At 29.2% G+C, this 17,813-nt stretch overlaps 1 protein-coding gene and 1 pseudogene across 1 annotated transcript; one reads left to right on the top strand and one right to left on the bottom strand.

Moving 5' to 3' along the window:
* Window positions 1-904: 904 nt before the first annotated feature.
* On the bottom strand, window positions 905-2,161 carry LOC148938122 (uncharacterized). Its single transcript, XM_089079644.1, has 3 exons — window positions 1,555-2,161; window positions 1,207-1,333; window positions 905-1,125 (listed from the first exon to the last, which is right to left on the bottom strand). Exons 1-3 carry the CDS (start codon window positions 1,567-1,569, stop codon window positions 959-961), a joined length of 309 nt encoding a protein of 102 aa, XP_088935770.1. The 5' UTR covers window positions 1,570-2,161; the 3' UTR covers window positions 905-958.
* An 11,265-nt stretch (window positions 2,162-13,426) lies between these two features.
* On the top strand, window positions 13,427-15,901 carry LOC148938121 (uncharacterized; annotated as a pseudogene).
* The last annotated feature ends 1,912 nt before the right edge of the window (window positions 15,902-17,813 follow it).

The raw sequence follows: 17,813 nt of genomic DNA, 5'->3' as shown, positions 1-17,813 counted from the left end.
CGTCGATTATTATCACGGTCGGACGATCGACTCGAAGTATTTATGATATATTCTTCAGAAAATACCTTTCCCGATTAATTTGTGAATGAATATATGTTAAAGAGCGCACGCTTTTTTCGATGGATCTATGTATTTATTCTACGCTGGTTCTCCAAAAAAGAATATATCTTTTCCGCATGCATCCAACTCGCGGGCAACCTCCAATCGATCGTTATCGTGCTTTCCACTCTAGCCTTTCAGCTTCTGCGAGATTTAATGGGAGTGCACTCGCGATGCGAACAAAGAGCTGGTGTATCTTGGTCACAGCGAACATTTTTAAAATATATTATATCCTTGTATAGAAAGAAAGAGAATACTGAAAAACTAATGATAATCTTTCTTTTTTCTCTTTCTCTCTCTCGCTCTCGCGTTCTATATGTAAATTATTCTGGAATACTATATTTTTTTTCTGTGTGTTTATCATAATGTCGCATGATCCGCGCGAATCATCAGAACGCAGTCGTGTTTCGCTGCCACGACAAGAATTCGAATTCGCCGTTTCCGCACACAAGCATTACGGATAGCATGTGCAACTTATTACGTTAAAATATTCGGCTTTGCTGTATTACACGACTCGGCATACACTCGAGTACACGCGGCTATTTAATGAGCACATCGCGGTAGCATCAAAAAAAAAAAGAAATGAAAAGACATCCTAAAGACATCAACGTTCGCGGACGCAATTTTCCCGGAAACTTGCCAGCATCGAACATCCAACCAATAACCGTTTTTAACATCATTTGAAGATTGTTTCTGTCAGAAAATTTAACAATAAAATAAAATATAATTAAAAATAAAAATGTATCTATCATTATCCTTTATTATACTTTTATTATACTTAATTATTTTGACATAGTAACTTATTATAACTTTAATTCACTCAATTAATTCATTCAATTTTTATTATAACTTTTAATTATTATACTTTATTAACTTTATATTTATGTTTTGTTTCCTCTTCCTCTTCCTCTTTCTCTTCTCCCTCTTTGACCAAAATGATGAACTCGGCGGAGGCTAGTTTGTATAAAAATTGTAAAAAATTATGTTCGCGTCTTCGCCTCCCCGCCCGTGATCCTCTTCGTCTTTCTGTAACATAAAATACAATTTTTCTTAAAAAATAGTTTACCTTTTAAACATTTAATTCTGATTATTATTATTTGACATTACCTTGAGAATTTGCGAAGACGGGTGCTGTGACGGCGGGCGCTGTAGCCGCGAACGCTGCGGCGGCGGGCGCTGCGGCGACGGGCGCTGCGGCGGCGAAAAATATTCCATCTTCTAATAAATCAAATTCCTGAAATGAAAGTTAAAATGTTTTAAAAGATTAAAGATTAAAGTTAAAAGGTTATATTATTAATATTTAAAATGTTATCTATTATACGAATATATAAGAGGTGTTTTTAATTCATTGATTGATTAATCGCATAATGTTGGCGTATAATGCGATTTATTAATCGATGAAATAAAAAATTCATTTGTAATTAAAAAATATGAATATAATAATGGATTACTTACATCTTCGATTTCCATCTTAGAAAAATAAATGAAAGAAAAATAAATGAAAATCAAACAGCGCTGCCACTCTCATATTATCCAAGACGCGGCAATGCTTGCCGCGCGGCGGAAGTTGTCACAGCGATAGCCAATCGTTCTTTTGCTCTTATGAAAAGTGATATTGATTGGCTATTACGGAGACTTCTGCGGCGCTGCAAGCGTTGCCGCGTTTTGTGTGCAGAAGCTATTAGTTCCGACCTACAATGTATGATTTAAGTTTTGAGAAACTGATCAATCATAATCATTTATTCTTTATTCTTTTCACATTCGATTGTAATTGGTCAATTTCTTATGGCTTAAAACTTAAATCATCTATTATAGACAGGGACTTATGATTCCTATTATCACCATTTTTTATTGCGTATATGTATATATATATATATATATATAAGTATTACGCCACAGGGAGTCACTGATGCATGCGGTCATATCGACTGTAATATCGAATGTATTAAAAAATTCATTGACATAATGCTTATGAGTAAATATTAATGCGATTTGTTTATTGTGATATTTTAGTATCTTAATAAATTATATATAATCAGACAGTGAGACGGAAAGAAAGAGAGAGAAAGAAAGAGAGAGAGAGAGAGAGCCGAAGATTGCAAGGTAAAAATTTTTTTATTTAAGAACATATAATAAATAAATTCAATTAATTTACATATTTTCATAAAAATCATGAAAAAATACTAAAATTAGTTAATTAATTGAATAACTACAAAGACAGTTACGAAGAATCTGAAGTTAAATTGAAATGTTCTGAATTTGATGTTAAATTGAAATTGAAATGTCATGTAATAAAATGGTAACATTGTTATATTTTTATACTCATCTAAAATCATAATTTTAACTTCATCATTAATTGTTTTATTTGTATAGACATATTAGATCCTTTTAGAATATCATTTCTCTTTTCAACATTGATACTTTTATATAACTTTTATGTAACTTTTATTTAAACTTGCAAGAAGAAGAAACATTATAATAGATAAATATCTTTTCTTCATAAGAAGAAATGAAAGAATTATTAAATTTATCAGTCAATTATTACACGACTATAAAAACAATAAAAACAATTACAAAGAATCTAAAGCCAAGTTAAAACCTTTATGTAAAATGATAATGTTAATATTAACATTTCAACTTCCTATTCTTCTGAACTTTATTCTTTGTCGTTCAATTGATTAATTAATTTTAGCATTTTTTAAATAAAAATTACATGTAAGTTATCAATATCAAAAGAGATGTTATTAAATAATACCCTAAAAGGATCTAGTATGTATGTATAAAAAAATGATGTAAAAGAGACATAAACAATACTCTCAATACAAAAAGGGATATGTATGGGTGAATGAAATCGTTTAAATTAAAAGTGAAATTAAAATATGAGTGAATGAAATTGTTTAAATTAAGAGTAAAATTAACATAGAGTATAAAAATATGTCTTAAAATGAATATAAAAATATAAATGTTACCATTTTATTATATGAATATTTCAATTTGATATTTCTAGATCATATTCATACATATTTATATAATATATATCTATATAATATAAAATAATTAGCTTTATCTAACTGTGATTGGGAAAAAATGCTAAAATTAATTAATTATTAATTGAATGGCAAAGAAATAAGTTCAGAAGAATAGGAAACCAAGTTGAAATGTTATTATTAATTATTAATATTAACATTATCATTTTATATAAATGTTTCAACTTGGCTTTCCATTCTTTGTAATTGTTTCTGTAGTGTAATTAATTGATAAATTTTGTAATTCTTTTATAATGTTTCTTCTTCTTGCAGGTTTAAATAAAAGTTATTAAAAATAATAAGTTAATAAAAATTAGCAATGTTCAAAAGAGTGTAACGCGGTCACCTCGCTCGACGCTCGGATCGATCGGCTCGTCGGTGTCCGGGTTCGAGAGAAGGCTCAAGCTTACGAGAATACAGATTGAAGCGAAAAAGATAGTTTATTTAGAGAAAGATAGAGTGCAGGGCCAAGAGATGTCGCAATGTAGTTGGCAGCAGCAGGAGGTGAGATGCAAAGCGGAGACGCAAAGCGGTTGACGCAAAGCGCTAGACAGGTGCGGCGTGCGATCGATGACGGCTTAATCACTATGGCGCGGTTACAACTAAAGATCTTAGAATTATCGGTTTATAACTAGTGGCCTTAATCTCTATCACATTCCACTTATGAGCTAATGTCAAGGTCAACTAATGTAAAGATGAGACGGCTAGGTATTGCGGGCAGGGCTGAGTGCCATGTCGATCCCTGCCTTCGCAACGGAAACCGACGAAACCCGGTGGAGTTGAGCGAAACCTCAGCCCGAGGAGTGGTGACAGAAGTCGGCGAAATCCGACAGAGCTGAGTGAAACCTCAGTCCGAAAGTAGAGAAAACCGGTGAAACCTGGCAGAGCCAAGTGAAACCTTGGCCCCGAGAGGTAGTAGATACTGGTCAGGTCGGTGTCAGGAGGAGGTCGGATCGCAGGATGGGATCTGGTCCCGATCAGGGATGTCATTTCATGTACGATTGCAGCCACGCTGCAGCACGTAGAGAGGATAGACTGGCACACACACACACACTAGCGCGAGCGCTCGTCCGTGTACTCTCCGCGCTTCGGCCAAGTTCGAGCGGTAGAGAAGGAGTACCGACAACTGCTGTCTTCTTCTTTCTCGAGAAACGCTGATTTGAAGCTGGCGTCTCATGACATGACACGAAAATTAATCATGCGATGTCATTGTCGATTATTTTTACATATACTTTTATACATATATTTTATTAAGTTAATAACATTACAATATATTTTTTTCATACATAAATAAAAATTAAAATTTGTAAATACAAAAATTCACTCTTTGCCAATATATACGCTTTTTATTTGCAAAAAGTAATTATTATATTAAAAAAAATTTATTGTGGTCTTATAAAGATATTTAGATATATTAAAAACTGAATAAATATATAAATAAATATATAAATAAACAATATATATATATATTATATATATTTATATTATATATATTTATATTATATATATATACCAATAAATATATAAAATAAATATTAGATATATTATTATATAAAAGCGAGCTGAATATAAAAAGGCTATATAGCTTTATGATATTAATAAATAATAGATAATAATAAAATTAATAACTGATATGAATATATCAATTGCAAAAAGAAATTCAAATTGTGTTAACACTCTTATCTTTTCATTATTGTTATTATTAGTTTTTAAATGTTTAATGCTTCTTTGATAAATTATTACTAAAAAGAATAATTATTACTAAAATAATATAAAATAAAATAAATAAAATTATTACTAATTATTACTAAAAAGAATAATTAATACTTCTTTTAATAAAAATTTAATCCACTTAAATTAATAGTTAATAATAATTAATAATAATTAATCCATTTAAATTTATTTTTATATTTTTTATTTGAAATAATATTTTTTAACAGTTATATTTTTTCCTCCTCTATTTCCTTCCGGGCCTCTTTCACCTCTCCCCCTCCGGCCCCCCTCCAACTATGTCATCCGTCCCCCTCGTTGCAAGGCCCATCTTGCACGGGAACGTCCACCACTATTTCGTCTATGAGGCACTGAAAATAATTAAATGTCAATTAATATGTTTACATATATATGTATTATACATGACATATATGTGTGTATTTATATACATATAATTATTTCAATAAATAATACCACTATCTTGCTGCTGCTGCTACTGCTGCTGCTGCTGCTGCGGTTGTTGTTTCTATATAAAAAAAAACTTTTTAAAAATCTAAAAATTACAAATTAACCAAATACAGATCTGGAAATAATTTTATTGGACCATCAATATTATTACGTAGGACACTTAAATATAATAATAATGTTCACAAATTTCTGATCTAGCAACCGATTTGAATATAAGATTTCACAGATAATCATTTTAAATATCCAATAAAATTATTTACATATCTGTCCAAATTGTTATATTTGTCAGCAAAAGCGTTCTTTTTCTTACCAGCAAGTTTATCTGCTCCCGCAGCTGTTGTAATTGCAGCTCATGCTGCTCTCTCAATTGCTGCATTTGCAGCTCATGCTGTTTTTGCTGCTGTTGCAGCATATCCGCAAATTTTTTCTTTTGCTCTGTAAAACACATAAACTATATAGTAACATTATAATAGTATAATAGTAACATTATTATACTACTGATTATACTACTGATATCAGATAATGATAAAGTTTAATACACACGTACACGCGTACGCATGCAGCACACGCACATGCAGGCACACGTACACACAGGCACACGTACACACAGGCACACGTACACACAGGCACACGTACACAGCCACACGTACACGCAGGTACACGTACACGCAGGCACACGCACATGCAGGCACACACATACGATAATGAAGCGTATTAAATTACATTGAAAATGTGATTTATATTTCTTAAATAATAATAAATTGTAACTAACCTGCCATTGCGTCGTCAAATATACTGCTCACTGTGTCGCCGAAAGAAACAATGATCTCGATTTTCCATTGTTTATCTCACGATGCGCGACGATTTCATTTGTCTTTCGGTGACTTCGTGTACCATCTTTCGATCACATCATGTATCCCCATCTTAACTTTTTAATATTGAAGAATATATTCGAGATTAAAAGGTATAACTTTCCATATATACATTTATACACACACACACACACACACACACACACACACACACACACGTGTGTGTGTGTGTGTGTGTGTGTGTATATATATATATATATATTCACATATACGTATACGGAGAGAGACGATTTAGGATCGTAAAATATTTTGACAAATAACAGAATCCTGATCTCTTTCCGTGACACATGCATACATATAATTTTCATATTGTATTCATATTCTATTTCTCTTTTTATCTTTTTTCGATTTTTTCGTCCTTTTAAAATTGATATGGAAATGTGTGACGAATCAATCAAAAAACGTAAACGAAGCTTTATAAAAGCTTGGCTTACTGATAAGATATCAATCATGGATACGCGAAGTATCAAATAACAATAGTCAGTATCATTGTAGCATTTGCAATAAGAATTTTTCATATAGTTCATTAATTTCTCGCCATGCAGATTCTGCATGTCATAAAAATAATCTTAAAAAAGGATCATCATTATCTAACAATGATGAAAAATAAAAAAAAATATCTCAACCAGTCTCAACAGAAATGGTTAGATATCGAAGAATTCAAATGTTGGTTACGAGAAGTTCCTAACAATGCAAATTTATCTTTTTGTTCAATTTGCAATAAAACTATTACTGGTGGTTTAGCACAATTATATCGTCACGCAGAATCCAAAACACATTTAGATAAATATAAAAATTTCATTGAGATAAATAAATCAAATCAAAGTTTGCAAACGGAAGATAATGAATCACTTTTGTCGTTTGATAAGCGTAAAAAGTTAGCAGAAATTAGATATGCCGCATTAATTGCTGATAAAAATATTTCTCATCAAACTGCAAAAGAGATTCTTAATTTTTTTCAACATATAGGAAAAGATCCTAATATATTAAAAAGCATGAGCATGAGTCGTACAAAATGTAAAAATATTATTACAAACGTTTTATGCCCAATTGAAACGGAACGTGTCGTTAACAAAATTCAGAACACAAAATTTTCAATATTTATTGACGAAACGTCTGATATTTGTAATACTAAATGGATGACTTTTATGGTACGATATTTTGACCCGGAGACATTAGATGTTCGTTCACAATTAATTAAATTAATTAATATTGATGCCAAAGATTCCAGCGCAGAAAAATTGTTTCAAGCATTTAAATGTGAAATGTGGAAAATGAAAATACCATTTTTAAATATTATAGCTCTATCATGCGACAATGCATCTGTCATGATAGGAAAATTTTCATCATTTAAAAAAAAATTAGAAGAAGTATGTTCACATTTATTAACATTTACATGCCCTTGCCATTCCGCCGCATTAATAGCGCATGCTGCATGTAATAAAATACCAGAATTTTGCGAAGAATTTTTACGAAAAACTTCTAGTTTTATTAACAATAGCCCCAAACGATTATCTGTTTACAATGAATTTTCTGAGTGTTTCCAAGAAACAAATCACAAATTATTAAAATTATGTGATACACGCTGGCTTTCTCATTACTTATGTGTAGAAAGACTTCTGGAATCTTGGGAAACAATTAAATATTTTTTGAACGAAATAGTTGTAAGTGAAAAAACACAACGTGGAGAACATCTGTTGTCTATAATGGGTAATATTGAAACAAAAATATTTTCTTTTTTTAAAATACGGTTTAAATTTCTTTAACGCATTCAATACATTTTTTCAAGCATCAGAAACACGAATTCATTTATTGCAGCCAAAATCTTTACAGTTTCTTTTTCAAATTTGCCGAAACTTTTTAAAAGATGAATATTTAAAACCTTTTTCTGTAAACACAGTTTTCTCTTTATCAGAGAATCACAAAATTCTTCATAAAATTAATTTAGGTACAGAATGCGAAGAATATCTTTACGAATTACTGATGCAAGGACACGAAGACGCAATTACAACTGTTCGAACAAATTGCTTGATGTTTTATGTAACTGCTGCAGAAGAAATTCGTAAAAGATTACCGATAAATAATAAACTTTTATTAAAATTACAAGTTTTTAGACCTTTTGTAAGCTTATTCACTACTGATAGAGAAACTTCATTTAATGATGTTTCTTTTATAGCTAAAACTATCGGTAGTGTTGATGAAAATGCTTTAAAGAAAGAATGGATTGCATTGCCATTAGATTTTACAATGGAAGAGAAGCAAAATCTTTCCAAATTAAATTTTGATAATATGTGGAAGGAAATTTTACATCCAAAACATCCAAATAATATTACTAAGTATCCAAATTTAACAAATGTTTTGAATGTTGTTCGATCACTTCCAAATTCAAATGCCGACCCAGAGAGAATGTTTTCCTCTTTAAGTAATTTAAAAACAAAAAATCGAAATAGATTATCAGCTTCCATTAATGCCACGTGCGTTTTAAAATCAGAATTAAGGGCGAGAGGAGAAACATGTTTAAACATGATGATTGAAGAAAAGTATTTGTCTCTTATGTCAACAGATAAATTATATGTTAATATTGCTAAAAAAAAACGCAGTACTTTAAGGCTACATGCCGTGAATGAAATTGCTGGTCCCTCATGGGCAGGTTAAAAATGTTAAATATTAGATTATTAGAATCTTGTCCATAGCAGACATCACGCTTAAAGAGAATAAGCGTGTAAAAAATCTTGTCCATAGCAGACATCACGTTTAAAGAGAATAAGCGTGTAAAAAATCTTGTCCATAGCAGACATCACGCTTAAAGAGGATAAGCGTGTAAAAAATCTTGTCCATAGCAGACATCACGCTTAAAGAGAATAAGCGTGTAAAAAATCTTGTCCGTAGCAGACATCACGCTTAAAGAGAATAAGCGTGTAAAAAATCTTGTTTGCGGGAGATATTATGAGAAAAAAAAGCGAATTTGTATCAATAATATGTATGCGTATAGTTATACATAACACACACACACACACACACACACACACACACACACACACACACACACACACACACACACAGGGAAATGTAAAAAATCAATTTTGCAATATTAAAAAATTAATTTTTAATATTACAATAATTAAATTATTTAAATTATTTTTATTAATAATTTAAATAAATAATTTTTTACATTTCTCTCCTGACGGAAGAGACCACCACCTTCTCGCGATTTCCGTCTAGCAACAATATATACGTTTTTATATTTGTAGAAAATAAATACAATAAAAGTACAAGGAATACAATATACAAACGCTAAGTTTTTAATAATTATATATAAATATCTTTATAAGACCACAATAAATTTTTTTAAATATAATAATTACTTTTTGCAAATAAAAAGTGTATATATTGGCAAAGAGTGGATTTTTGTATTTACAAATTTTAATTTTTATTTATGTATGAAAAAAATATATTGTAATAATATAATGTTATTAACTTAATAAAATATATGTATAAAAGTGTATGTAAAAATAATCGACAATGACATCGTATGATTAATTCGTGTCATGTCATGAGACGCCAGCTTCAAATCAGCGTTTCTCGAGAAAGAAGAAGACAGCAGTTGTCGATACTCCTTCTCTACCGCTCGAATTTGGCCGAAGCGCGGAGCGTACACGGACGAGCGCTCGCGCTAGTGTGTGTGTCAGTCTATCCTACGTGCTGCAGCGTGGCTGCAATCGTACATGAAATGGCATCCCTGGTCCCGATGTCTCGGCCGGCCGGGCTTATATACTCGGCCGGCGTTCCCCACTGCGCGCCGTCGGTCCGGTGATGGGGAGTCGGTATCGCGTAGGGCACGTGAGAGATAGCGTGAGCGAGACGGCGCGGCCTACAGGCAAGCGAGTGCGATAGCGCGAGCGGTGTGCGTGCAAGCAGGATAGGTAGCGCAGGATAATAAGCCAAGCGTCTATATATATATATATATATATATATATATATATATATATATGCCAAGCGTCTATATATATATATATATATATATATATATATATATATGTGTGTATATTTTATACACGTAACGGCCCTGCCGTTACAAGAGATAATACTCTAAAAGGATCTAGTATATATATATATATATATATACATATATAGAGAAAACAATGTTTAAAAGAGCTATAAACAATACTCTAAATGTACTCGATATGTATGGGTGAATGAAATCTTCTAAATTTAGGATAACATTAAAATATAGTTTTAGAGTATGAAAATATATGTAAATGTTCCCATTTTATTATATGAACATTTAAATTTGATGTTATCTAGATTTCTCCATCAGTTGGATAAAGCTAATTGTTTTATGTTACATGAATATATGTATATTTGAATATATGTATTTGAACCTAAATAACATAAACCTGTGAATATGTATTTGAGTATGAATCTAAATAACATAAATCTGAAGTAATAAAAAAATATTCTTAGATCATAAAAATCGTAAAAAAAAAATACTAAAATTAATTAATTAATTGAAAAGAATCTGAAATCGAATTGAAATCATGTAATAAAATGATAATACATATATTTTTATACTCATTTTAAATCATAATTTTATTAATATCATTGTTAATTTAGAGTTTCATTTGTACACACATATTAGTTCCATTAAGGGTATCATTTATTTCGCTTTTGAACATTGATAATTTTCATGTAATTACATATTTACATAAAAATAGTGAAATAAAAAAATACTGAAATTAGTTAATTAGTTGAAAAGAATCTAAAGTCGAATTGAAATGTTCATGTAATAAAATAGTAACATTTATATATTTTTATTTTCCAAATCATATTCATATACATATTTATATAATATAAAATAATTAGCTTTATCTGTGGTGATGAAAAAATGCTAAAATTAATTAATCATTAATTGAACGACAAAGAATAAAAAGAATAGGAAGATGAAATGTTAATATAAAAGATACATAAAAATTATCAATGTTCTATACATATTATAGATTCATATTTATTCATATACATATCTATATAATATAAAATAATGATAATGTTCAAAAGAATAGGAAATTAAAATTTTAATATTAACATTATTATTTTGCATAAACTTCGTAAATTTCATTAATTCGCATATATTAGGTCCTTTTAAGTTGATATCAGGCTAGAGATTGAGTTTGCGATTAGATTAGAATTTAACCAAAGAGAAAACCAATCTCATGTTTAGTGAACTTTGTTCGGATAGTTTCTCATGTAATTGAATGACTACAAAGACAATTACAAAAAATCAGAAGCCTAATTGAAACGTTTATATAAAACTTGATAATATGTTAATATTAACATTCTAATATTCAAATATAAACATATTTACATAAACATATTTAGAATAAGAAACACATTTTCAACTTGGTTTCTTATTCTTCTTAACTTTATTCTTTGCCATTCAATTAAAACTTTGCCATTCAATTAATTAATTAGCATTTTTTCCACAACACTTAGATAAAGTTAATTATTTTATATTTTGCAAATATGTATACGAGTATGAATCTAAATAACATAAGCTTGAAGTAATAAAATTTACATATTTTTCATAAAAAATATAAAATAAAAAAATTGAACAACTACAAAGATAGTTACGAAGAATCTGAAATCAAATTGAAATGTTCATGTAATAAAATAACATTTTCCTGAATATTTTTATACTCATCTAAAGCCATAATTTTATTAATCTCATAGTTATATTTACACACATATTAGGTCTATTTATGGAATCATTTATATCTTTTTTGATAACTTCTATATTTAAACCTGCAAGAGGAAGAAATATTAAAATAAATAAATATCTTTTTTTTCATGTAATAATGTTAATTCTTCTTAATTTTATTCTTTGCCATTCAATTAATTTTGTTTTATTAATATGTATATAAGTAGTATTAATATGTATATAAGTGACTGTAGATAACATAAATCTGAAATAATAAAAAGATATTCTCAGATTCTTATCTGTTTATGGTACATATCATAAAAATCATAAAATAAAAAAATTACTTAATTAGTTGAATAACTACGAAGACAGTTACGAAGAATCTGAAGTTAAATTAATATTTTAATCTCATCATTAATTCAGAGTTTCATTTATACAGTCATATTATAGGTTCTTTTACAGTATCGTTTGTGTTTCTTTTCAACATTAATAATTTTTATGTAAATATTATTTAAACCTGCAAGAGGAAGAATTACAATAGATTCCTGAAATCATTTAGAGATGAAAATTCTAATACTAAAATGTTGAACCTACAATAATGCAACGGATCTGAACGCGCGAATAATGGACAACTTGATTGAACATTTTTAAACGTTTCCTATTTGAAAACTATTGTAGGCTCAACATTTTAATATTATTATAATTTTCGTATGTAAATTAAAATTTTTGTATGTAAATAATTTCAGGAATTTGCCATTAGCAAGTGGTGCGTTAGGTCTGGAATATATGTGTATATATATATGTTCTTATATGAAGAAATTTTTACTTTCACAGAGATTTTTTATTTTCACAGAGAGAGAGAGAGAGAGAGAGAGAGAGAGAGAGAGAGAGAGAGAGAGAGAGAGAGAAGAAGACGAAGAAAGGAAGAAAGGTATAATTTAGTTTGTAATACATTGCTTAATGAGTAGTATATGGACATATAAATATATATTTGTATTATTTATTTTATTTGCAAATAATAAGTCTCAGTATACACGATATTCCATAACTACCGACTGAAATATTTATGACTTATTCGTAAAAATGAGACGAAAATTCTAATATGAAAATGTCGAAGCTATAACAGTTTTAAATTATTAGCGATTAAAACTATAATCAGAGAACTGACATTTCGTGCGTTCAGACATGATGATATAACAAGTGATAAAGGTGTCATAAGGATCGTTTTAACAATGAGAATTGTTAACACGTAAAAATATTGATATGATATGCAATTATAGTTTTATTGAAAAATTATTTTTGCTTCTATAAGGAATATTTATACATTTGTACATTAAATACGCATAATTAATATAGAAATATCACAAAATATCAATATCAATTCTATGATGAAATATTACAACATGTCTTACATGTCAATATATAATGTTGACATACAGTAATATTAAAATATTATAGAAAACAAATATTAAATATCTTTATATGTTCATACACCAATTATTAAAGCAGTTGCTTTTCGGCTTGATTTTGAAGGTAACGCTTACTGTTCCATTACTATGGCTGAAGACTCGATGGCCGAGTCACCGATTGCTTTGCATCAAGGCATCTTGTATAAGATATGCGTCTCATATTTTTTGTTAAATCATATCTTTTGTCAAATTATTATAAAACAGTTTTTATATATTAAATATTTTTATTTTTACATATTAAATTTTCTTTTCAATATATGTGTTATGTTTTATGAATTAATAATAGTACTTATTATGTTAGAATTCTCTATTATTAAAACTATTATAAATATTATTTTATATATAACACATATATTGAAAAGAAAATTTTGTTTTGTGAAAATAAAAATTATGTAATAAGAAAACTGCTTTAATGATAATTAGGAAGATATAATTCGGACACATTTTTTTTGTGAAACGCTTCTGAGAGCGATTGGCGACTCGGTGAGCCTCGATTGGTAGTAGGAATTCAATAGACGTCACCTTTGTAATCGGGCCGAAAAGGACATAGTTGTAGAATTAGTATTCTAAACTCAGAGAAAAGTTTAATTTATATATATTTTTTTTTCAGGTCAGTTTTAGATTACTATTAGTATACCGGAGATCGTGTCTCCTGATATATATATATATATATATATATATATATATATATATACTATTTTTTTTTCAGGTCAGTTTTAGATTACTATTAGTATACCGAAGACCGTGTCTCCTGATATATATATATATATATATATATATATATATATATATATATCCTGATAAAGATTTTATCCATCTTTAATAGATAATCATTATCCAGAGAGACCAGAAGACTTAGAATCGATGTTATTATATGAATTTGCACAGTGGTTTGACATTACGAAAATAAAACCACAAAGTAAAAAAATTGAGTTCTTTAAGATGACTATAATGGTCGTTACTTTAAACGACGACAGCATGAATATCTTATTAATCACTATAGATATGATGTTAAAACGCGGCCAGAAAATTATTTCTTCTCATTACTTCTTATGTTTAAACCATGGCGGAAAATAGAAGAACTTAAAAATGGATATGATACTTATGCGGAATCATTTCACAATGTAAAATTACATCTTGTGAATGCATTGCAGTATCATGAAAAGTTAGAAGAATTGCAAAAAGCATTTGTAACTGCAAAACAATTACTTCAAGAACATTTAGATAATTTAGCAAATCAAAATGTCTCAAGATGATCCTGATAATCCAATAGGTGTGCAAAATGTTGAAGCTGGTGAAGCGATGCAAGATTTTAAAGATCTTGGAAACAAACAGGAAATAGATATATCTGAAATGATTTCTAAATTGAATGTAGATCAAAGAAGGGTATTTGATAGAGTCATTAATACCATTACGTCAGATAAATTGTTATTACGATTATTGTTAGTGGAGAAGGAGATACTGGCAAGAGTTTCCTGATTAAAACAATTAAGTGTTGGATAAAACAAAATCTTAACAAAAATACTGCCATAACAGCACCCACGGGTATAGCAGCATTTAATATAGATGGTTTGACAGTTCACAGATTACTGCAGTTACCTGTTGAACATCATACTCCTAAATATAAACAATTATCTAACCACGTTTTGAAAATTATACAAGCCGATCTCAAAGATGTTAATCTTATAATAATTGATGAAGTATCAATGATATCAAATTTGATTTTAATGTGTATACATTTATGACTATCCGAAATATTCGATACTACTGATTGTAATGATGATTGATTTGGACAAAAGAATATCCTTTTATTTGGAGATTTGCTTCAACTACCTCCCATACATGAAGATCCTGCTTTATTTATCAGATGAAAAAATTCGTAAATATCTTGGTTCTTTAACTGCTATTAATCTATGGACAACTTTATTTGACTATGACGAATTGACGATCAATATGCGCCAACAAGAAGACGGATCTTACCGTGAATTACTCTCGAGAATTCGTGTTGGTTTATTATATGAAAAATGATTGTGAAATTCTCGAAAAAAGAAAAATATCTTTTAAGGGTGACTCTTTCGAAGAACGAGTAAATGAATTGTGTGATTTTATTAATAATTTGCCATCTGATTTTATTGCCTACTTGTCATATGTGTGACGTTCTTAACACTGCAATGTTAAATCGTATTGCTTCAAAAGAAATATTATTAATAGCTGAAGATACAATTGATTGTATTTCATATATGAAAAAAAGGATAATAAAGATATTGACAGGTAACGATGATGATAATATTAAAACAGCTGGACTTTCAAAACAAATTATAATTAAAATTGGGGCGAAAGTTATGATAAGACGCAATATTGATGCTAGTTTGGGTCTTGTAAATGGTACAATAGCTACAGTCATTTCAATTGTACAAGATAAAATTATTGACTATATAGAAAAGATAAAACTTCTTTTATCTGGTTTGAAGTATTTTGTTGAAAGTGAGTGTTAAGTTTCAAGTGGGGAGGGATAGAGCATATGTTATTAGAAAACAATTTCCATTATCCTTGAGTTATGGTATCACTATTCATAAAAGTCAGGGATTAAGTTTGCAAAACGCTATTATGGATATAGGTAATTTCATATTTAATTGTGGTCAAGTTTATGTTGCTTTATTTCGAGTAACGTCTCTGGATGGATTGCATTTAATTAATTTTGATCCTTCATCCATATTTGCTAGTGAAGAAGCTATTATAGAATATAATCGGTTAAAACGAATACATAATCCAGAATCAAAAATGATTACTGTTTCGAAGGAGCGTTATCGTAAAGTTAAAGATGTTCCATGGATATTATTGAAAACAATTACTTCTGTTCAAGAGTCAGATCAAAAGGCTCTCTCAAAAGATATCAAATGGATTATGGTTTTCAAAATATAGACAAGGTTTCATGTTATGCAAATGCAGTATTACAATGTTTATTGCATTTACAAGTTATCAGAAAACAGTTGTTAAATTATGATAAACTGGATGTATTAAATTTACTTGCACATCGATATGAACATGGGATGAACAATTTGGATACCTATGAAATACGGAAATCTTTAAGAGAGAATTTTTCGATTGCTATAAAACGAGACGCACTTGAATTTCTTACAGCTCTCTGTACAAAATATGATTATATACAAACTCTAGTAAATCATCAAGTTATTGCAACTTGTCGATGCAATTCATGTGGTGATACAAAAGTTACTACTAAAAATAACACTCTCCTTTCCATTTCTGTTAGCAATATGAAAAAGAAAAGTTTTGATCTTAATGATCTATTAAAAACTACATTTTCATCACATTGGCGTCAATCGTTTGACAAATCATGTGAAAGAAATGATATGTTATTTAAAAATGAATTGGTTTTAACGAAAGACATACTTATTATATACTTAATATTATTTTCTTTACAGGATGATAAATTAGTAAAATAAATTAGTAAAAATACCACACAAATTTAGCTTGCGCGATGTACCGACAACTAAAATACTAATAGCTGGACAAGCATATAAAGTAATAAATGCTATTTTTCATCCTGGAATTTGTATCGAAAAGGGTCATTATACAAATATGTGTAGAGAAGGAACATCTAGCACTTGGTTTGAAATTGATGATGCGCAAGTTATAAAAAAGCAATGGCCTAAAAGTGCTAAAGATATTTATATATTATTTCTACAAAAAATGGTTACTAAACATGTATATAGCAACATGTATTTTTATATATACGTGTTCCATGAGACATTCGTTCATTTATGCAATCTTTATACATGCACTTATTATAAAATTTATTTCTCATATTTGCCATTATTTATTATCTGACCTGACTATTCATTTAAATATTCACTCTCTTTTTTTCTGTTACAAACGTAAAACTTACTCACAGAATCACTTTTCTCTAATTCAGAATGATACATATTTATTGCGCGAAGATACAGTTTACAAATAGACGTTAAACAACAAAAAGTAAACGAATAATGTTACGAATCTCACAAGCTTCAATCAATGATACGTGCGCGATTGTAACGAAACGTTAACTGCAACAGATTTCGCCGCGCGGAAAAATGAAGCTCTTAAAAAAACAAAAATCTCCATACATTTTTTTTCTGCGCGAAGAGAGATAAGTATACGCGCAAAGAAATAGTCCAACGTGTCACATTTATTGTGGCTAGAAAATGTGTATGCGACTACAATTATTATTGTAGCCGTTACAAAAATTTGTGTCCAAGCATTGTCTTTCGGTCTCCAAAAAAATATCAATACTCGGTGAACAGAAATAAAAAATGTAATAAAATTATAAATACAACATGTTTGATCATCTTTTTAATTAATTAAATAAATATATATTAATTCATCCGTTGTATTTCAATTATTGCTTTATGACAATTTTATAAATTCTTCAGACACTTCTTCAAATTATTAAAAAAATTCGTTTTATTTTTCGTTT

The sequence above is a fragment of the Pogonomyrmex barbatus genome, unplaced genomic scaffold, assembly GCF_055798465.1.
Source record: "Pogonomyrmex barbatus isolate J1 unplaced genomic scaffold, ASM5579846v1 scaffold1, whole genome shotgun sequence".
Classification (NCBI taxonomy): Eukaryota; Metazoa; Arthropoda; class Insecta; order Hymenoptera; family Formicidae; genus Pogonomyrmex; species Pogonomyrmex barbatus.
The sequence above is the reverse complement of the archived record's forward strand: the minus strand, read 5'-3'. Positions and strand labels throughout refer to the sequence as shown.